The 22555-nt window shown below is 42.5% G+C and overlaps 2 protein-coding genes across 7 annotated transcripts in view; one reads left to right on the top strand and one right to left on the bottom strand.

Annotated features, from left to right (window-relative positions):
• The window catches only part of LOC6538057 (uncharacterized protein C2orf42 homolog), a 124764-nt gene that overhangs the window by 95152 nt on the left and 7057 nt on the right, over positions 1-22555 (bottom strand). The gene's annotated exons all lie outside the window — the stretch shown is intronic.
• Positions 1-22555, top strand: part of LOC6538058 (tyrosine-protein phosphatase 99A) — a 111578-nt gene that overhangs the window by 84260 nt on the left and 4763 nt on the right. For 2 of the 6 annotated variants that reach the window (XM_015193142.3, XM_015193144.2), the window contains exons 9-15: positions 11421-11624; positions 12916-13196; positions 14630-14746; positions 16282-16421; positions 21520-21809; positions 21918-22258; positions 22322-22488. In XM_015193142.3, the coding sequence (XP_015048628.1) occupies positions 11421-11624; positions 12916-13196; positions 14630-14746; positions 16282-16421; positions 21520-21809; positions 21918-22258; positions 22322-22488 (1540 nt within the window). Of the gene's footprint in view, positions 1-1365; positions 2152-11420; positions 11625-12915; positions 13197-14629; positions 14747-16281; positions 16422-19347; positions 19854-21519; positions 21810-21917; positions 22259-22321; positions 22489-22555 lie in introns of those variants that run through there. The other 4 variants (XM_015193140.3, XM_039375894.1, XM_015193143.2 and 1 more) reach the window with 4 other exon arrangements.

Genomic DNA, 22555 nt, shown 5'->3' with positions numbered 1-22555 from the left:
CGCGTTACTATACCAGATATAGTATAGTAGTACGGTTCAAGCGACTCGAAGACCCCGAGAATATAGCGTGCTGGGGCTAATTCTGAATGAATCAGCACGAGCTCCCAGTAATTTGCACTTTGTTCAGTGCAATTGGAGAAGGCAGCCGAGAAGAGGACAGCGAGGGGAGCGGAATAGGTGTCGGAATAGGTGTCGTTGGGGTTCCGTGCCTGGAAATTGTAATAATAAGCCTAACCCAAGGCTTATGGATTGAGATCGATTAGCTATGCACACGTTTAGGTGTGCAGATCACAAAGGTTCTTTCAAACCATTTACATACATCCATTATGTTCAAAAGCAGCAGTTAACTCATGGAATCTTCAAGCAATTGCTTCTTAAAAACAAATCTATTTTCAGAGATTCAATAAGTATACATTCGATTTGTTGGCTACATTTTCCGGATATCGTTTAGTTATTCCACATTTCTCCTTCGGTTTTGCTACAGCGTATTCGATGATCGCCTTCGGCGTTTGCTCTACGCCCAATCATTAATTTTACGCAATTTTTTGTGGTCTTCTCTGTGCGCCTCAGACGCCTTAACCCCCTGATAACCCACTGGATCATCTTAACCCACAGCTGGCGCACACATGTCGTCAGAAAGTCATTTGTGGGCATTGCCAATTTGTTGGCAGCCTCTTCAGATTTGCTGTGTATATGGGCATATGCCTATTTATACACTTATGGCGGGCAGTGTATTTTTAATGCGGCTGCATCTTCGGCGGCGGATGAACCCCATTGAACTCTTTTCGTTGCGATGGGGATACAAAAACAATAAGGCGCAGGAAAGTGTGAAGAAAATGCGAAAAAAGCGGCAAAGAACAGAGAAGAGAGAGAGAGAGCGACGAAGAGAAAGAGAGAGGGAACTGAAACAATGGCAGAGGAGTATTGAAGAAATGCAATAAATTATCATAAATAAAAGCAAAACAAAAAGAAGCAGAGCTTTTGCTTGATGGGGTTCAACACGAGTTAAGATTTTTTTTTCTTTTTTTATACATTTTTTTTTTGGGTTGGCCCGCTTTGAAAAATGTGTTACAGAAGACAGCAAAAACAACAACAGCGACTTTTACAACATGGGCTGGGTACAACAAAAGTGAATCATCGCAAATAAACCGAACTTTGATAGCTCTGCTGTCTGAATTTAATTTGAGTGTAAATCAAAAAACCAAATTAAACTATAAAAATAATCATACAACTTTTGGTATATTTACCTAAATGGTTATAACAATAAAATATATAAGAACTATAGGAACAAAAACGAAACAAAGTGAATGGATGAAATTACTCGCTGAGTTAGTCATCTTAATTAATTTTATGTATTATCTTTAGTGCCAAAATGGAAATCATTTAAACCGAACATATTAAGAACTAACTGTAGTGAAAACACAAGCAAGCACAAACTATAAAACAACGCACAAAAATGTTGTAAACGAAAGGAGAAAGCACTGAAAAAAAGCAAGTCCTACTAAACAGTGGGACAAAAGCGCACAATAAGTGAACGAATAAAAACCAAAAAACGCACAAAGCCGTGAAATCAAACGTAGATCATCAAAACGCACAACGAATTAAAAATGCCACGCCCCCAGCACCACGCCCTTCTGCGTGCAATGCTGAAGTTGTTGCTCTTCGCCAGCATTGCGGAGCACTGTGCCACCGCCCTGCCCACCAACTCCACGAACTCCCCCAACGCCCCATCGTCGCCATCGCCCTTCACCGCCGCTTCACCGCCACCAACCACTGCATCATCATCATCATCACCATTGTCACCGGCGGTCATCAATGCCAGCTCTTCCGATCGCAGTCTGGCCGATCTAGTCAATCCGGAGGCCGAAACAACCGGATCCGGCTGGGAAACTCTTGAGACTGAATTCAATCTGGCCACCACTGTGGACAGCAGCACCCAGAAGTTGGCCAAGGCACCGGTGCTGGGCACCGCAGCCACCTCCATTGAGCAGCAGGATCAGCCACCGGATGTGCCCGCCACCACGTTGGCCTTCGCAAATGCGTTTCCGGTTCCGGTGGCCGGTGAAATGGGCAACGGAAATGGCAACGGAATGAGCGGGGGCAACTATAACGATGCCACGCCCCCCTACGCAGCGGTCGATGACAATTATGGTAAATAGTAATACAGCTTATATAAAAAACATACATACATAAATTATCTAAACCGTGATTCACAACTGAGTTCGTGCTGCAATTAAAGTTTATTTTTACGTTGAGCAGCGATTTAAAGCGATGTGAAATCACCATCAATCAACTCGAGGTCACAAAAATGCGAGCAATCTTGGGAAACTAAACCTAATGATATAACCCATACCCCTCAACCGACCTTTTCAATAATTTAAGCTGCAAATAAGTTGCCCCCGGGCAGCCACAGAAAACACGCCGTTATCAACGACAAACGAAAACAAAAAGTTCGATGGGCTTTCGACAAGAATTGGCAATTATAGTTGCTCAACTAGGTTCATTGACACCACACTTTTACGAACTTTCTCAGCCCCCGAAAGCCTTAACCCCTGACCGCCCCAACCTTAACCCGCTAAGCCCCTTCGGCGAAGAAGAACTTGTAGTTACTCAGTTATTATCTGCTGAAGGAACAACAATAAAGTACACAGATAAATCCAACTCAACGGCAACAACAACAACAGCAATTGCATACTTCAAGGCAATTAAGAGAGTTTTCATTTCCGGTTTGGCACGCAGCCCATCTTTTTGTGGGCGGGGGCAGCGGAAAAGTGGGCGGGGCAACGTCAACAACTGCCTGCCTTCCTGTAATATGGCAAAATTCTCACGCAAAACTTTTAGCTTTGGCCAAATGAATTATTTAACATTGTTTTCGTCGAGCCAAGTTAATGCACGGAGAAAAAAGATTGCTATAGAAATTATACTAATATTTCAAGAAATATTCTATATCTATATTAATATATATTTATAGAAACAAAACAATCGTTTGTTTTGAGCTATCTTAATTAAGGTAATATAGTAATTTTGGACCAGCTAAAAGTTAAGTATCGGCCCAATTTGACAATATTTTTCTGTTCTGTATCAACTATTTCTGTCTAGTATATTTATATACTCGTACTTTTCTTGCCTGGCCCATGAAATATGTTGTGGGGGAAATTGACAAGCAGCCGTCTGTCTGCTCGTTAAAACTTGGCCAGCGGGTGCCAAACAGCAACAATTCATTGGAAGTGAGCCATGTTTCACAATCCCCTGCCACAGTTTTCCTAGCTATTCCTCGCGTTTTCCCCACTTTTCTCTCGTTTTCAACACAACGGGACACGCGATGCGCACAGGACACAAAACAATTAACAACTTAACTTTTATGGCCCACAATTATTTGGTATTTTATTGTTAAGCTGCAGCCAACTATTTTTATGAGCATGTCATTAAATTGGAGCTGCCAGCTCTTAAATAGGTCTCAAGAAATTCGTACGAGATGAATTTCCATGCCACCCACTGAGTATTTTTCCCAACCATTTGCGTGCCTTTGAGCCAAACAGACTGACAGCTGGCAAATCGCAGAGCCATGTCCTGAAAACTGGCCAAAAGCTGCCTGATTTGCTGACCGCACGCAAAACTTGTATTAAGTTGCACTTTGGGGCAGGTGCTGCGACCACGCCCCCTCAAATAAATAAGAAAAAATATAGGGCACAAGGTGTGGGCGTATTGAGGACAAAAGGAGTTGTTCAGCTCAACTGGTTCAAGGTTCTTTTTATGATTTATTGAAGCTTCATGCGAACTGCTGATTGCAAGCCGTGAAGTGTTTTAGTTAAAAACCGCTAAACAACGTAAATCAAAGCGTGCCATAAAACATTGATTTAAAATGCAATCACAGCCCCACCAATTTTTAAACTATGAAAATAACAGCTAACAGCCAATTAGCTTGTCCAGTCAAATAGCTCAGCTGAATACGTGTTGTGCCAGCAGAGCGAAAATTAAATAAATTTTATATAAATTGCCGGCCAACGACGATACTCATTGGAATGCTTCGCTGCTCGCCAGTAATTACTATTTCAGTCAAACGAATTCATTAGATTTTTTTTCCCCAGAAATTACTTTTAAGCGAACGTATAGGATATATAAAGTATCTGTGCTCTAATCGATAAACGGAAAGGGCTGGAAAATTTAAATAATTGAACTTCTGATCGCCGCAATTAACAAAGCAATCAATTGATAAGAAGTGCCAAGTTGTGTAATGCTGTATTAACCGCGTTTCACCTCAATTTTGTTAACTCATTCCGATGCGAAACACTTTAATTAATAAACCTGCTGAATCGAGATTTTCACAAATCATTTTTCGGACCGCCCTGCTGTGAAATTCCCACCGAGTCATTAGCTTAATTAATTGTTCGGCCCCAAGTTTGGTGCAGCCAAGTGCCAGAGGCAGGCTCCTGCTGCTTCCACCATATATTTCGTCGGCTGTCGAGAGTTAATTTTCCGTAAATTCATTTTCACTTCCGAGGCGCAGCTGAGAGCTGTCACAATTTGGAGTAACACTTTCGGTTCCGTGGCCCCGATGAAAAGTGCAGCTCATCAAGTGAGAGTTGCCCACCCACGGAACGCATTTCCCTGTGAAAACGGGCCAAGTACCCACTTCTTCAGAGGCTTGAAATTGGAATTTATGAAGGAAGGGGCTTGGAAGTGCCCCAATCCGTTGTCAAGTGGGTGTGCGAGTAATATCTGTCAGATACTTGCAGTTTGCGCAAACTGAATGCTGCCGGCATTTTGACAAACAACTGCTGGCGAACAGTTTTGATAGGCGAAAAGTGTCGCGAAACAGATGCAATTAATGGAAATGAACTGGCTGAATGAAGTATTATAGCATTTAAATGTAAACTTTAGGTCCTTGGTAATAGTGATAGTGTGTGGCACTACCCAGCTGAAGCCGCAACGCAAACAATTTGAACTTAAATATTCCAGTCGCAGCTCGAACTTCTAGCAAAGTGCTTGCCACATAAACTGGCCCCTGTCCATGATCTGTGTACCATGCAGCATATATATATTTTTAGATATATATATATCATACTATATAGCCGCACTCAAAGTCCAAAGTCGGACATGTCGCAGGCGCAGGGTTTGAAAGTTTCTAATACAAATTGGCACAACTTTCGGCTTGTCAACGGCAAACAGGCAGCAACTTTGCTGCGTACTCTCGTATTTTGACAAATGATTTGCGTCTCTGCGGAAAAGCCGAAAAAAAAGGAAGAAAAAATATAGAGGAAAAACAAAAATTCTTAACGAAAATAACTACGTAAAACCGAGTGGAGCTGAGAAAACTTTGATTTTGAACTTTATCCCAGATCCAGTGGAAACTTTCTCTCCATCGACCCGTGGAAATTTTACAGGACACTGAGTTATGAACATGACTTGTCAAAAAATACATTAAAAGTGCAAAGTAGTGGAGCTGGCTTCTCTGCGAGAATGAAAACAATCATTTAGTAGCCAGCAAATTTGGCCCAACTGAAAAGCATAAATCATTGAACTTTTTGCCACCAGCCACCGCTCCAGCTCCTGCTCCTGCTACTTACTTACATTCTTCCCTGAAAAACAGCCATCAATCATTTGGCTGGCTTTGCCGCTGTCTTGATTTTAATTTGCAACATGGCTCAAACACACGTTCTCGAGGACTTTCAGGACTTTTGTTGCACAACCGAAAGGCGTGAATCGTGCTCAAGGCGCCGTTGGCACGACTCAGCAATGATAAGCCAGCTGACTAGACTTCCCAAGGACTTTTTATTCCTCGTGCGGAGTGGTGGTGAACAATGGCAGCAGTTGATTCACTTTGAGTTGCGCTTTTCACGACCTGTCACTGGCGTTTTTCCTCTGCGGTTTTGCACTCCCACGTGTGGAGGAAAAACAGGCAGATATGCACACAAATATGCTGCCTACTTATCGGCTGGCGCTAATTTATGAACTCCCACAAGGACCTTCGTTGGAAAACAGCAGAAAAAAATGTAAAAAATGTGCACGCTGATAGGGAAGTTCTTTATGAGGCTTGAATATTCTTACATTGATTTGCCAGCGATAAAAGACAATTTACAATTAAAAACATGAGCATCTAGATACATGAACATTCCCTTGCTAAAACCATTTTGAGATTACATTCTCTTCATTGGTGGGATTTAATTGAAAGAGATTTCTGAATCTAACAAGCTTAAACAAAAAATATGACATTTTGAAGTTTTTCTGAAAACAAGTGTCCTTCTTTATCCCCAAACACACTTGGCAACGGAGTAATACCCTTATTCAGTAAACGAAAACATTTTGATAGATGGCCTCTGTCGCAGCTACAAACAAAGCTGGAAAAAAAAAACGAAATCAAAATCAAGAACATAGATAAGCCCTTTTTTCTAGGAAAATTCTCGGCTTTTTATAGCCCAACCACGTGCCAACCCGCATTTAGACACGCCCACTCCACTTCTGGCTAGCTGAGCGATGGGCGGTGGGAGGTAGATAGAAAAATGTTGCCTCGGCGACAACTTCCGCCTAACTGCACTTCAACATGTCAATTTTTCTTCCACCCGCCGCCCATCCAGATGGATGGATATGGATACAACAAAAAAAATAAAAAAAGAAAAGGAGTATAAAATCAACCCCCTCTGACCGAAACGCCTACGAAAAATGACATTCGAGAGGAAAACTCACAGCTCGACTTGCATGTGTGTGTGCTGGCATTTTCCCTGCTTTCGCCAGCACTCCAAGTCACTTGTCATGGAGGCCTTTTGTCTGCCAAAAACCCCAGCTCCCGGCTGAGCGGCGCTTTAAATCATAAACACCTTGTTAGTGCAACAACTCGACACTTTGAACGTGACATTGATGCCTGTTTTTGTGCCGGCGAACGGAGCCCAAAACAGTTTCCGTGTCTCAAGCATCGAAAAACAAGCGAACTCCGGCCGGATGGTTGGGTCTGCCCATGTGGATGTGGCTGTGGCTGAGGATGGTGGATGTGAATATGGGATGGTGTTGAGGTGGAGGATGTGGACGTGGACGTGGCGAGCCCGAGGTGATGGTGCTTCCATGTGCAACTTCCTGCCGATAACCTTTTGCGCACACACACACACATGCCACACAAAGCCGTCGCCATCGTGTTAGCCTTATCGCTTCACTCTTGGCCATGGAGGAGACCATGGAGCACAGGCAAATGCAGCCATCAGCAGAACCGTGACTCCGGACCAGACAGGCGCCCTTAATTAGCCAACGTATCCCGAAGGACCCGGTTAAAGATCGGCTTAAAGTTGGGCCAGAACTCCAGGTTTGTCATAAAAGATGAACAAGTTTAAAGAAGCAATGTCAAATTCTATTAAATGTGTTTATTAGCTGAATTAACTAATAATATTCCGTTGAATATATAAGCAATTCACAACACAATTTCTATTTCTGTTTTCTATTTTTCACCATAACTATAAACCTTTTCGAATAACAACCCTTTGGGGCAACGCACGAGTTCTCTGGCTTTGACCCAAACAAGACACATGTCAAAGGTTTTCAAATGTTGCAAATTAGAGGACATTAGAGTTCGGCATAAAAAAGGCATAAACAAAGGGCGATCGGTAGATTTCAACTGACAAGCCGAGTGGCAGAAGCACTTTGAAACAAATACTCTGTGTCGTTTGCCCATTTGTCAGAGTCAGTTCGAATCTAAGTGTGTGTGTGTGTGTTTGTGTGTGGGCCATTTGAAGTGTGTCAGTTGTGTTTTGGCCCTTTCTTTGTGCATTTGACAGTGCTTTGAGCTTAAATAGGGCCAGCGGCATTATGGCTAAATTCCTGTCCGAAGACTTGCCATTACGCAAATTACAGCAATTTGATCCAAATGCATGTTATAATCGACCACATCACACGAGTTCAACGGACTTTTCGGGGAAATTTGGAAGGAATCGAAATAGTTGAAGAACATTTTGGTAAGATAGCAAAGACATCATGAGTGAGCAAGTCTCTTGCCAGATATTTCTTCACTTTAAAGTCAGTTTTCAGCCCGTTTCTCATGCAATCAAAATTCTCAAAGGATCTCCCGCGCACACACACACACACTCACGCACGCACAGACGCCCACACACATATGTGCATTCAAAATGGCCGCCACGTTACTTCCGCTAAGTGCCGGATCCTTTTGGTCCATTCACTGTTTGCTCTTGGCCATCAAAGCTTTGGGGGACAAAACTTTGCAGCATTTTTATTTTTTCACAGCTTGTTGTCGCTGTCGCTGCCTTTTTTTTATTTTTTTTTCTTGCATCCTTTTCGTTTTTGGGCTTTATTTCGCATAATTTTTGCGCCTTTGTGCGAATTCTCGGGGCGGTGGAGCCTTTGACGCCATTTGAAAGGCAGTCACCTGAGTTTTTTGCCTTTATTTTTGTTTCTCGTGTGTGTGTGTTTGTGTGTGATTGTGTTTATTCTCTAATTGTTTGTTTGTTTGCTCGCTCGCTCTTATTTACTCTCCGGCCGTCGCCTTTGTTTAGTTTTTACGTCTGGCCAAATCCGTAAAGCAGCTCGTCGCTCGTAAAGTTGGGCAACAACAATGAGGCACGAGGAGCAACAACTAAATAAGGCATATGGCCAACAACAATGGGGCCCCACTCTTAACTTGTTTTTATATATCTTCATGTTCGAGCCTTAGTTTTCCCTTTTCCCTCCTGTTTTCTCCACCTCCTCCTCCTGCTGCTTCTTGCTCTTGGAGCCATTTGTTGCTGTATATATATGAGTTTTTTTCGAGGCTCAGACAACTTAATGCTATTTGCTCCTCACACACACACACACAAACACACCTTGAAGTCCTCGAGCTTCTGCCTGCTTTTGTTTGGAGTTTTTAACAACTTGAGCACGTCGTCGGTATTGGTTTTTCCAGCCACCACACTCGTTTTCCCAACGATTTCCCACCTCCGACTACATTTTCCTAGTTATATTTTTTCTACTTCCTGCCTTTGCCTTTGTGAAAATAATCACGCGCGCTTTTGAGTGAGCACAGCACCCCCTTAGTTTTCCCAGGCTTTAGCTTTCCTTTCCGGATTTTCCTTTGCTTTTTCACACTTGGTTACTTCCGGCGCGATGGCTGAGCAAATAGTGGGTAAGGCGCATCTATTGTTTTCTTTTAATTTGCCCAGACATGTCAAACGTTGCACGAGTTCCTTGAGCCAAACTAAAGAACTAAGGAAGCGGATTTCTAGAAAGGAATGGAATAGAGTCTGCAGTCTGTAGGGAAATTTAATTGCTATTAATTACAATTTATTGTGTCAAAAATACAGAAATACAGCCATTTTGATTGATTGATAGAGCATATCAAAGCGGTTTTCCTGGTTCTCTATTATTTATGTTTTATTTGACAAACAAAAACCAATCAGCAGCTCCAAGTGCCCATATAGTCACCTGTCGAGGAAGTGCGGAGCTGGCCAGCTGTCTTCTGCGAGTGGCAAACCTATTAACTTTTCTCTGCCCTTTTCCCATTTTCCCGCTGCTGCAAGGACATTTATCGCTGAGCGAGTGAGTGAGTGTGTGTGTGTGGAGCACTTTGTTGCTTAATTGATTTTAATACAAGCTCCCCACTCCTTTTGCGCCATCGGTCCTCAAGTGAGTCGTTCGCCTTCATGGTTCGAGTTTGAGTCTATAAATTGGCTTTTTCCTTTCCCTTTTTGCAGATGCAGCAGCTGCCTGTCCATTTCCCATTTCCATTTCCGTTTGCAATTGCAGGGGCACAGGCCAAGGATGAAGTACAAGAAGAAATTGGAGTGAAACGGGCGGGGGAAATGGGAGTGAAAGGCAAAGGCAAAGAAAGTAGAAATGCCATTTATTGAATTGTATAAATTTCTATACATCGACAGCGACTGTTTATTCTGCCCAGCCAACTGTTCATGTGTGGGCTTCTCTTTTTCTTGCTGGCTTGCACAGAGAGAAATGATACATTTTCTTTATTGGGCATATCACTTTAAGTATAAGTACACAAGCAATATATTGTGTCGTACCTTTAAACTTCTTAGTAAGCTATGTTAAAAGTCTATGTGTAAAAACGTCATAAGATTTCGTATTAAGACCCTCGATTTTCGCTCAGTGCACCAGGCCACTTGGGATGTGTGTTTGGCTAAGCTTTATCGCATTTGCATGGCAAAAGTCTCGGGCGGAGTAGGGTCAAGTGCCCGTTACCGTTGCTGGTCCCGCCCTCGGGTCACTCATTTGTTCTTTTGATTGCAGAGCGTTTTTGCTCGTTGGCCGGGCTTTTGTTGTATTAGTAAAATAAATTACCATTTAGTGCTTTTTGCCACTTGCACACACACAAAGGCAAGGACCCCCGCAACACACTCACACGCACACACGTACAAGAACCCTTTGGCTGTCACACATGGTCGAGTGTTGTCCTTTGGCTTGCAAATGAAATTATTGCCAGGGCTTTTGCATCCGCCGGTTTGCTGGATTATAAGCCACCATCTGTGTATCTGTGTGTGCCTGTATGGGCGTGTATATGTGTGTATCTGTGTGTATTTGTGTGTATTACCCCACTGGCAAGTGCAGGCCATAATAAATTGCTAGCAATCGCATTTCCGTTTCTTTATGCGCTTCGATTACGATGCGCTTTACTTGCGCCAATTCTTTTCTTCTTTTCCCCCTCGTAATTGAATATATAATTTTTTCTTTCCCCTCCCTCTCCCTTGCACACAAACACACATACACACACACATTCACAACACACATACAGGCAAACACACACATGGATCGCCTGCCATTTGAATATAAATTGTTTTATCTGCTGCTGCAAAATATTCATTTCAATTTATTTTACTTTTCTTCATTCGATTGCTCGGCTTCCTGCTCTTTTTACGATTTTGTTTTGCCTGCTCCCGTTTTTTTCTTTATTAAATAAATTATTTATGCATTGTCATTTGGCTTGCCATTTTCTATGTGCAGACACCACTAAGTATGCCAACATATTTTGTTTACAAATTCGGGATTACTTTTGAGAAAGTTGCTGGCTTTCTAAGCGGACTTTTTATACATTAAACAGCTGCGACGACTTTGATAACTCATGAGTTGGGAATCAACTTTTATGGTCGTAAATTATACAAATCAAGGGTACATTCGAAAGTTGTGTGATACGAAAATAATGTAAATATATACTCTTCAAGGAATATATGTATTAGCATTTTAAATATTTAAAATTTAAAAACATATTTTCAGGGATTTTTATGCTTTAATTTTAAGATTATTAAGAGATTATATTTAAAACGGAAATATCAAAGAGGGTATCTCATATTCTACACCCACCCTTAAACTCCACCACTCCCGTTTGTTTAACTTTGTGGTTCTAAGCCGGAGCATATGCAACATGGCCTAAGAACATGGGCAAATTTAACTTTCGACTTTTGTACTCATCCCCGCACTTTATTTACTCTCATTTGCAGTGCCAAGCAAGCCGCAGAATCTAACCATCTTGGATGTTTCGGCCAACAGCATCACGATGTCCTGGCATCCGCCTAAGAATCAGAACGGAGCCATTGCTGGCTACCATGTGTTCCACATCCACGACAACCAAACTGGCGTGGAAATCGTGAAGAACTCTCGCAATTCGGTGGAAACACTCATTCACTTTGAGCTGCAGAATTTACGTAAGTTTAACTACGTTTTCGATAACTGTATTAATTCATTTGGGGTTCATTAAGCGAACCCAGCGTAAAAGGTTTTGAAACTTTTAATTTATTCGCTCGATAAGTTCTCGAAAGTCCTGGTCGATCAAAGGGATTTCAAGTTGTCCTCGCCGATTGGTGACCCCCGTCAAGTTGCGAACTCGACATTAAACTGTCAGCAGTCGAACGCCCACGTTGTGAAAAGCCGAGCATACTTTTCCGGACCGCCCACGCCGCGAATTGGAAATGGAAAATGGGAAACTCCTTGAACCTGCCGGAGGACCTATTATTAGGCATAATTGAGGCTCCAGCCAAATTGTTTGCCAGCTGCTTTGTAATTAAATAGTTGCAAGTGCTCGCTTGCCACTTGCTGTTTGCCAACAACTTTTGACGCTTATAACTTGAACACCCCAAAGTCGGCTAATTTTCCTGATTAAGGCGTGAGTTCAGTCTTCTTGGGACGGAGAATACATCCGCAGGATATGCCGCATCAGAAGAAGCTACTTAGAAGGCTCCTGGTGGAAAAGTGCCGTGGTTTTTGGAGGTTTTTAGGCGCCCCCATGCAATTAACTTGCTACAAAGTTATGCGCCGCATTCCACATTCTCATGCAGCCACATTGTTTAATTTAATTACACGACTTCGGATGCAGGATGCACCTGCTAACTTCTGCTTGCAAATTCCGTGGCAAAGGAGCCTTCTTTTTGCGGCATGCTGGGCCGCCATGGCAACGTTTAATTATTTCCAAATTTAATCCAAGTAGATGTCAGCAGTTTCTCTTGTTAATTAAATCCAATTTAAGCTGACAGCGCCGCTTGAAGCGATCCCTCTTCTTTGCTTTTTGTTTTTCCTCGCCATGAAAAATCAATTCATTGTTATTGTTGCCCCTGTCCCATGCATTTTCGCTGAGTAAAATTTAATTATAAAGCCGCACAGCCACCGCCATCCCGCCAACCAGCCTTTCCCTTCCCCTTCCCCCGCATCCAGTGACATGCGGCGACGCATCTCATAATGAGCAGCGAAAAGATGGCCACCGCTCAATTTAAGGTGGCAGGTGGCAGGTGCTCCACATACTCGGGGAAAAACAACTGACATTCCCTGGACGTATTTACGACCAATAAATGCGTCAACTGTCGCATCCAAATGCACTGGACTGAAAATCAGGCAAATTAAAGGCTTACGAAATGCATGTTCTTAAATAATTACTTTTGATTTTCCACTCCCATAGCTAGTAGTTTTATATCCTGTATTGCTATATGTAATCCCTTTTTTCAGGACCCTACACCGACTACCGTGTGATAGTGAAGGCATTCACCACCAAGAACGAGGGCGAACCCTCCGACCAGATTGCCCAGCGAACGGATGTGGGAGGACCCAGTGCTCCGGCGATTGTGAACCTCACTTGCCACTCCCAGGAGTCGATCACCATTCGGTGGCGAAGACCCTACGAGTTCTACAACACCATCGACTTTTACATCATCAAAACGCGTTTGGCTGGCCAGGATACGCATCGGGATATAAGGATTAATGCCTCGGCGAAGGAACTAGAAACTGCCGTAAGTACTCAATTCTAAAAAAAACAATACAAAACGATGCTTTACTAATTTCGAACCTTAAACAATAAGTTTAAACTTTAGATTAGTATTTCCAAAAGATAACTTGCCCACTTTAAAAACACAAGAGCTTGCACAAAATATTTCTGTATAGAGTGCCAAAATAAATGTAAGTGAATTAGTCCCTTTGGAGTCTGGCACTAATATGTCATCCGCAAGATTCGACGAAAATAAAAGAGTTTCCCGCGCTGTTAGCCAACATTTTAGTTGGCCTGCCAAGTGGGCAACATTTGTTGTTTGTTGTTCACCCCGCGATATGTCAATCGAGTCGGCTTATCGCGGCCGTTTGGCCCGGTCTGCGGCCCATAAAAAGCGAAAAGTTCTATGATAAACGGCCTAATACAGACAGATATTCGGGCGGGCTAACGACAAAAAAAATGGGGAGCAGCAGTAATAATTGCATTTTTATGCAGCAAACAACAAACGGCATAGAATAAAACCCACCTGCCACAGTACCTGTAAATATTTTATACAAATTCCACATGGTAAAAATGCAACATGCACACACACACCCATTAAAATTCGCCCACCTGCGAAAATAAATTAAATTTATGTTGTTTTTCCTGTCCGCCTTTGTGCTGCGTCTTCCCTTTTTATTTAGCGCCTGAAATGGATGGCAAAAAAAATAAAAAACGCCAAAAGTAAATAAATAAAAATAAAAAGTTTGTCGAGGGGAATGTGGCGAGGCAAACAAATTTTGCAACAATAAAATGTTATCATACACATAGCTGACTTTTTCCATATCTGAAAACTAGTTGGATCCTTGTTTGGTCCTGTTTTTTCTCCCCCCCCCCCCTTTAGAATCCCCTTTTTTGTGGCTCCTCTGTTGCCCGACTTTTGTTTTTGGCCAGTTAAAAATATTTTTGTAATTGAAATATTCTGCAGCGGCAAACAAGCTTGCTGTTGAACAACTAAACAACAGAAATGGCAATAATTTTACCTTTGTTTTTCATTGTTAGTTTGCGAATATGAATGCCAAATATTTAGCTTTTCCGTATCAAGGAGACAGAATTCGAAGTTAAACGGAAACTAAATTAGAAATGTTCCACGTACGCAAGGGAAAATTCTTGTTTGGATAAACTAAATTAGTTAAACAAAGAGTAGTATGCATTTTAGAAATTTGTTGACGCGTTTTTATTAACTGGAGGAATTTTGAGCAGTCAAACGTCAAAGTGCTAGAAAATGGAAAGCAGCTTAATTATTATAAGAAGTATTTGAATGTATGAAAACAAAAAATATATTTAAAAGCCAAGGCCTTTTGCTGGCGATTCATATTAAAATAAAATTTCCTTAAGTCTTTTTATCTTTAAAGTTGGAATTTATATTTGCATTAAAACAGGATACTAACACTATATCTCTTGTTTATTCCCTTGCAGATGATTCTTCAAAACCTAACAACCAACTCGTACTACGAGGTCAAAGTGGCAGCGGCAACGTTCAGTGTCATAAATCCAAAGAAAATTGTGCTGGGCAAATTCTCGGAGTCAAGGATTGTAAGTAGCGCATGAAGATATCAAGTGCAATCCGCAGAGCGAACCAACACCTGCCACATGGCGGAAAAACTTGGCATTTTCTTTTGGGGCGGGCCGCAACGGTGGCAGGGGCGGTGGGTGTCGATGCGAGGCAGGGGCGTGGCACGCCATAAAGTTGGCAGCCTCGCCGTTGTCAGTTTCCATATCAGATTACATGTCCAAAAAGGAAGCAGGCTGCTTCTATTTTGCGGAGTAGGTGTTACAGAAAACTTATTTTGTTGCGAAAATTCCAAATTTTCCTGAGCAAAATATTCCGAGTATGTTGCTGTACTGCTCAAGTAACTTTACCTTTTTATGCGCCTTCCTATTTTGTTTCTTTGCATTATTGAGTTCCTGCCGAACGGACCCCGGGGCGTATGCGTAATGTGAATCTTAGGCGCATTTAATGGACTTCGTACAACAATGAGTATCGTCACCACTTTAACATGGTCTGCACTACAAGAAATTTTGCGAAATGTTAAAACGACGAAATCCAGTTGTAATTCGATTATTTCATGTATGAAATAACAATGTGGCTGCTTAAATACAGCTCTTAAAGGAATTCTACCAACATTCAGAACTGTGAACAATTGCAGAGAGAAATAGTTAAAAAATGCAGATTTTTCGCTGAACATGTAGTGGTGAAACCATCTCCTTTGAAAAACAAGAAAGGCTTTTTCCTGTGCACCTGCGTTTATTGACATTTCAACCTGTCATAACAACATCCTTAATGACATTCCACACAAACGCAGACGCACACACACACACACACACAAGCCGCAAACTTTGTTGCATGCATAAAATATAATCCAAAGTTGTGGCAGAAATATAGCAATTTAGTTGACCTCAAGTTTCTGGCCAGGGGGTGGGGTTGGGTGGTCAACTGGGCGGGGCCCACGCCCTCATAAGTATGCAGCAATATTTTTCGTGGCTCTAGCTACCTACGCTCCTCCCCACCGTTCTACCTCCCACTCATTCATAATTCATTGCCATTGTTGTTGTTGGCCCGCCTGAATTTCAAGTGGCCTGCACCTTTTGGCCGCATTTACATGGCCCGCTGCCATTTTCCGCTCGGCGCACACAAAAAGTGCCCCACCTACCCGCGAAATGGCGCTCATTTAAATCCTTTCTTCTTCGGGTGGCAGCAAAAATCGTATGCAAAATGCGGAAATAAACAAGCGCAAATAAAGAGTGCGCGAAAAACAAACAAAAGCCAGCGGAAAATCAACAAAAAAATACATTTCCAGTATGATGATAACTGAGGCACACACATTTGTAACGCATTCGCTTCATACGAGTAAACATAACACAAATGTAGTCAACATTTTAGCTTTGTTATTCGGATGATGCAATTCATAGTTTGCTATATATGCCAGTGCCTTTCATTGGAAATGAAGTTTGCCAATTTGGAGTTATTGATTCCAATACCTAATATGCTGGTTATAATCCTACCCCTTTTTACCCTTTTTTTTCAAATAACTTCTAAGCCTCTAAATTTTCTTCTTTTCTGCAAACAGATTCAACTGCAACCAAACTGCGAGAAACTGCAACCGCTGCTGCGGCAGTCGCATAATGACTACAACCTGGCCGTTTTGGTGGGCATCATCTTCAGCTGCTTCGGCATTATCCTGATCATCATGGCCTTCTTTCTGTGGAGGTAAGTGGCGCTCTGTGCCGTGATTTCCCAAACTGAGTCCTAAAATAAAACCCAAGATATAGCTGAAACAAGTGCAGATGCAGCAGCTGCATTCTCGAGACAGTGGCGTGCAGTTCCATAAATAAAACTAAAGTGTTGTCAAAGTGCTGAGTGCAAAACCCTGTACTCCCACTCCCTTGATGGAATTTAGAATTTATAAATAAACCGAAAATAAACCAGGGACAGCGAATCGAGTCAGTTGCTGCTATAGAATCTATAGAATCTCCCAGCTTGGAGAAGTGAAAAATTCTCGGAATTTGTGCTTGTAATGGTTCGTGATTATTCCTCATTACAAAAATTATATTTGATGCGCTACTGACTTCATTAAATGGCATACTTATCCAATTACCAAATGAAATGCAGAAAAAACCAGTAATCCTTTTGCCACATCCTTTTAGACCAATTCATAATTAAGGCAATAACTCGACCATTTCTGTCCTCTTTTTTGAGCAAACAGCAAATACCAGATACCACGAACTTAAGAGGGAAGGTGGGTCACTCTCATATTTCCTGGAAATGTTAATTAAAATTCAAATCGAAAAAAAACACAAGAGTCCGAGGCGAAGCCAAAGACAAAGACAAACAAAACAATTTTAAGTTACTTAAAATCTTTATTAAATGTAAAAGTGGTTAACCCATTGGCCAGAACCCGGGAATCCCCATTTCCATCCCCATCCCCATCCTCCACATCCGGATACGGATTCGCATTTGCCGGAGGCAATGGCAAACATTTGAGACGACAAAATGTGTTGGGGAAAATGAAAAGCGTTTTTATACCAAGCCAACTTCAATGGAAGGAATTTTGCATATTTTCTCTGTCGAAGCGATTTTTTATGCTGCCGCGAGTATGCCAAATGAAAGTTACCACGCCCACCACCATTTTTTTTCTTTTTTTTTTTTACCCCTTCTCGGGTTCCCCAACAAATTAATGCCATTTTATTTATTTTTTACAAATACCCTGCGAGCAGAGCAGAACGCAAAACAGCGTGAGGAGCTGGAAAAGCAGAAGGTTGGAGTGTTGCCATCCCATTCTTCAAGTTACCCAAGTTTTAGAGCGGAAAAAATTATATTTTATTAAGCAAACAAAGGCGAATTTCTACAATTTCCTTTTCAATGCAAACAAATCCAAAGTGGCGACTGGGTGAGAGGTAGCCAGAACAAAAGTCGTCAGGCAGCAAAAAAAAAAAATAAAATGGGGGATAAAAAAGGAAGGAAAACCCGAGGAAAGCGGTGGGAAAACATGAAAAGAAGGGTTTTCGCGTATTCTGCGTGGGTGAGAGGAAATCTTCTTGCCGAACTCAATACGCGGCTCTTGGCAAAATCATTTACATTCGCATTTACTTTTCCGCCTTGCCATCTCTGCAGAGCACTAATCAACGTTTAGTGGCTGCCACTGGAGGCACGAATGCCACAAAGTCAAGGGGTGTGGAATTTATTTTAATAACCGCTGGGGCAGGCTTACTAAGTACTAACCACACACTCCGGAAAACTGGCAACTTGGGCGCCAAGTGGAAATACTTTGCACTTTCTTGTGGCAACAATTTGCTGCCAGCAGCGATAACCATCATTTTTAGCCAAGGCAAACCTATCTTGGCAACAGGAAAATAGTTTAGCGAATAACTTAGACGTCATGCAGTAAATCATTATTGTGCGGTTTTATTCCAGGCATCTATATACGTTCAAACTTAGGAATTTGCGTCACTATATATGCGGGCAATGGGTATCTGGTAGTCGAGCTGAAAGTGTTCTCCTCTTAATTGATGAAACTTATAAGTCTAAATGTGCCCAGAAATGGGAAAACAAGATGAAAGGACTTGAAGGAAGAGTAGTTCAAAACAATTTTCCATTTGCCATCCGACACCGAATCATAAAAAGCTGTTCTCCCTATCGAGGGTCCACCGTACGTGGACTTCTGTGTTACTTTTTCATATCGGATGCAGTTGGGAACATTGTTTTTGTGTCGACGGCTTTATTTGCTGGCAAATGTGTGTGCGCGTGTCTGGTTTTTCGAATAGAACTTTTCCCTATGCTGAAAATAGAATGTCGAGTAGAGAGTCGGACAAGAAATTGTTTTTGGACAACGTATTGGTAACTGTTGCCAAAAAAACGTTCCATTTCATGACAACGTTGCAAAAAGTCAAAGTGTACAGGGTGTGTGGGGTGTGGGGGTGGTGCGGAAAAGGGACAGTTTTCCACTAGTTTTTCCCAATTTCCCTTCCTTTGCACTGACCTTAGCAACGCTATCGATGAACCAACTGCCAGCGTTATCAACTTTCCATGGGCAAACACCGCCCAATGCAACTTTTATTGAGGAAGTTGTCTGGCCCAATCGATCGATTAACAAATATTGATTACCCACAAGGCAGTAAGCATTTGCAATTAATAAATTAACCTCTTTGCTGCGCAGCAACAGTAGCGCACAACAGTAGAGTTAATTAAGCAAACACGGGAGAGAAAATGCATTGCAATTGTAAATTGAAAAGGTCGAATCAATGTCATAAACAGATAGGATTAACTGCAGTACTTTAACTGGAATTGTCACAGTTTATACTTCCTACAAGCACCACATAAGAATATTACTTTAATTTATTTGTAGGTGTTTTTTCTTTAATACACAATATAATTTGAGAAAAAAACTTTTTTTTTAATTACATATATTAGTAAACATTCTTAAGCAATGGCTACTGTAGCAAAGTGGGAAGGGCAACTGGCTTTTTACGACTGGCAGTAAAAACGTGCCAGTTGTTATCAAACAGCTGATGAGGCAAAGCTCGAAAAGCTCGCTCACTACAGCATTTTCTATATCTCTCAGTCGGGTTAAAGATCGGGGTACTGAGGAAAAGCTCCGCCACCGCGCCGATCGCCAATTGCCCAGAGTTCAGTTCTCCAAAGCACGCGCCTCTATAAGCACGCAGATCCAAAGATACTTCGGTGGCACCCAACAAAAAAAAACAGATAGAAACGAAAAAACCGCACAATAATAAACCTTATCAATAAACAACGCTGTGAAAGAAGAGCGATAAGTGCCGAGAGACACCTGTAGTGTGCTCATTTCGTCACAACAACTGCCTCATTGAGACAAATATTGTGCGAGTGTGTGTGTTTGCAGTTATTGCGTACTATTTTTGCAGTGAACTGGCGACACTGCAGTTGCCAATATGACGTATGACGTAATTTGTGCCAATATGTAGGCGAAGATCGCGGGTACACGCAGCGAAAAAAGGGCGGCGCATGCAACGCCACTCCAGTGGAGGCACACACAATGTCGGGTGGCGGGGGCAAGCGCTGCAGCAGCCCCATGCTGCATGCCACATCGGAAATTGGTGGTGCAACTGCAAGTGCAACACCGCCGCGTCTGTTGCGCCGCAAGTCGCAGCGCGGAAATTGGTTTACGTAAGTTTTTCGCAGCCCTCACGTGTTTGCCCAACTAAGCGACGAAAATCATAAAGATTTATTAACAACAAAAAGCCAGGTTGCATATCAAATGGCTGGCTCAGAGTTGCGAGCGGAAGTTGACAAATATAAATAAATACGATTTTTTGGTGCGTAATAGAGACGCGAGAAAAACAACAAATGTCTACGATAAACAAGCGCAGAAGTCAAGAAAAACATATGTAAATATATGTGCATACTCTATGTGGCGGCGGAATTTCTTATTTTCTAGTCGGTTTTTTCCCCCATTTCGTTACTATTTACTTTGCCGTCGACAGCAAAAGTAAACAAAAGCCGCATGGCCATCTCCCGTTGATAAGAATTATTGAAATAATTATCAAAGTTCTCGATTCGCCAGTTTGCCAGTTTGAGTTTTGTTTATGCCGCCCAAACTTCGCAGAGTAAACAGAAAGCAAGTTCTTCCGAAATTCCAACGACGACAGATCAGTATCGCTTTCAAAACACTCAGGAATGGAGAGCAAATCTTGGGAAACAAACTTTTAGTCATGGAATTGCTGATGGGGAAATGTGTGAGTTGGTTGGGCAATAAGCAACCCTAAAGAATAAGAAATAAATAATTTATATTTATTTCTATGTGAAACGCTTATCGTGGCTAGAAATTTATTAAAAGATTATTTAAAGTAGATGTCATTGATTTTGCTTTACTCCACTTTAAGCAAAAACTGGCCTATTTTCTTTGGAAAGAATCGATTTGCATCAATACAATACAATACCATTCAGATCAAGATTACGAGAGCAATATTCTTCGCAAAGTGCAACGAGCCACAACACGAAACAGAATGAAAAGTTGGCAGTACAGTGCGGACGACTGAATTGCCATTATGTCGTGCACTTTCTCCCAAGGCTGCGGAATCCCACAGTGAAATGGAGGCAAACTTTGCTGGGAAGTTGCCAAGTTGTGCTGGCTGCTCGAGTGCACTTGTAGGCGAAACTTGGTCCAAAGTTCTGCGCGCCCCTTGTAATCGCTTAAGCCAATTACAAAAACTTAACCTCAATTTGTGTATAGCAATTGAACGGGCATAATGCCTGTCCGCCTTTTCCCCATCATTGTCACTCATTTGGCGCAGCTTGGGGCCACTGGAGAGTGTCCTGCCGAAAGGATTCAGTCGGTCTCTCCTCACGCCTGACTGCCAGCGAATGCCATTAGTGCTGACCACCACCCACTTCCTGCTATCTAGCCACGAACTGCTCCTGCAGCATTTTCACCTGCTTATTTATGCATTCTGATTTTGTTAGGAGCTTGTCGTCGGCCACGCCCACCTGACACCTTTCGCTGATTCGCCCTAACTGATTGCAGCTGCTTCATAGTTTCCAGGGCTCACAACTGTGGCAAAGAAAATGATGTTCTCCCTGTTAAATAGAATTTACACTCCTGCCAAAGTAGCCTGCCATTGGTAAGGAGGCATTGGGCACTGGTCACTGAGAATTCCGCTCCAGGCAACTAATGGGATTGAGTTTGAAGAGCACAGTATATTTAGGTTAATGAGAACGGCACTCTATTTATATTTCTACTGAGAAGTGGTTAATTCAGAGATGAAAAGTCACTACAAGACTCTTTCGTGGACAATCCTTTGTAACACCTGGCATTTCCTTTCACTCCTTTCAGCAGAAAGTGCTTCCATGCGGCCTACTACTACCTGGACGACCCGCCACACCATCCAAATGCCCCCCAGGTGGACTGGGAAGTGCCCGTGAAGATCGGCGACGAGATTCGCGCAGCTGTGCCCGTAAACGAGTTCGCCAAGCACGTGGCTTCACTGCACGCGGATGGGGACATTGGATTCAGCCGGGAGTACGAGGCCATTCAGAACGAGTGCATCAGCGATGATCTGCCATGTGAGCACTCGCAGCATCCGGAGAACAAACGCAAGAATCGCTATCTCAACATCACAGCCTGTAAGTCGTAGCTCTATTAGATAACTACTTTTTATGACTGCAAGCTTTCATAACGTAATGGGTTTTTTTATGACGAATAATTATTGTTAAATTGCTTGTAAATCACAGATGACCACAGTCGGGTGCACTTGCATCCCACACCGGGACAAAAGAAGAACCTGGACTACATCAATGCCAACTTCATCGATGGATACCAAAAGGGACATGCCTTCATCGGCACCCAGGGTCCCTTGCCCGATACCTTCGATTGCTTTTGGCGCATGATCTGGGAGCAGCGGGTGGCCATCATAGTGATGATCACCAATCTGGTGGAGCGCGGCAGGCGCAAGTGCGACATGTACTGGCCGAAGGATGGGGTAGAGACCTACGGCGTGATTCAGGTCAAGCTCATCGAGGAGGAGGTCATGTCCACCTACACTGTGCGCACCCTGCAGATCAAGCACTTAAAGGTGGGTTTACTTTAAATGGCTTTAATAGTTTAGTTACTTAATAAAGTATACCCCACATTTCAGCTCAAGAAGAAGAAGCAGTGCAATACCGAGAAGCTGGTCTATCAGTATCACTACACCAACTGGCCCGACCACGGCACCCCGGATCATCCCCTTCCTGTGCTCAACTTTGTCAAGAAATCCTCGGCCGCCAATCCCGCAGAGGCTGGTCCCATAGTCGTGCACTGCAGGTGAGCTAACTCACTCCAATGAAGATCCATAGTATTCAATCTATAGTTACTATGTTATATTTTCAAT

Source organism: Drosophila yakuba, chromosome 3R, assembly GCF_016746365.2.
Source record: "Drosophila yakuba strain Tai18E2 chromosome 3R, Prin_Dyak_Tai18E2_2.1, whole genome shotgun sequence".
In the NCBI taxonomy this organism is placed as follows: Eukaryota; Metazoa; Arthropoda; class Insecta; order Diptera; family Drosophilidae; genus Drosophila; species Drosophila yakuba.
Note: the sequence above shows the minus strand (reverse complement) of the source record. Positions and strands in the feature narration are given on the sequence as shown.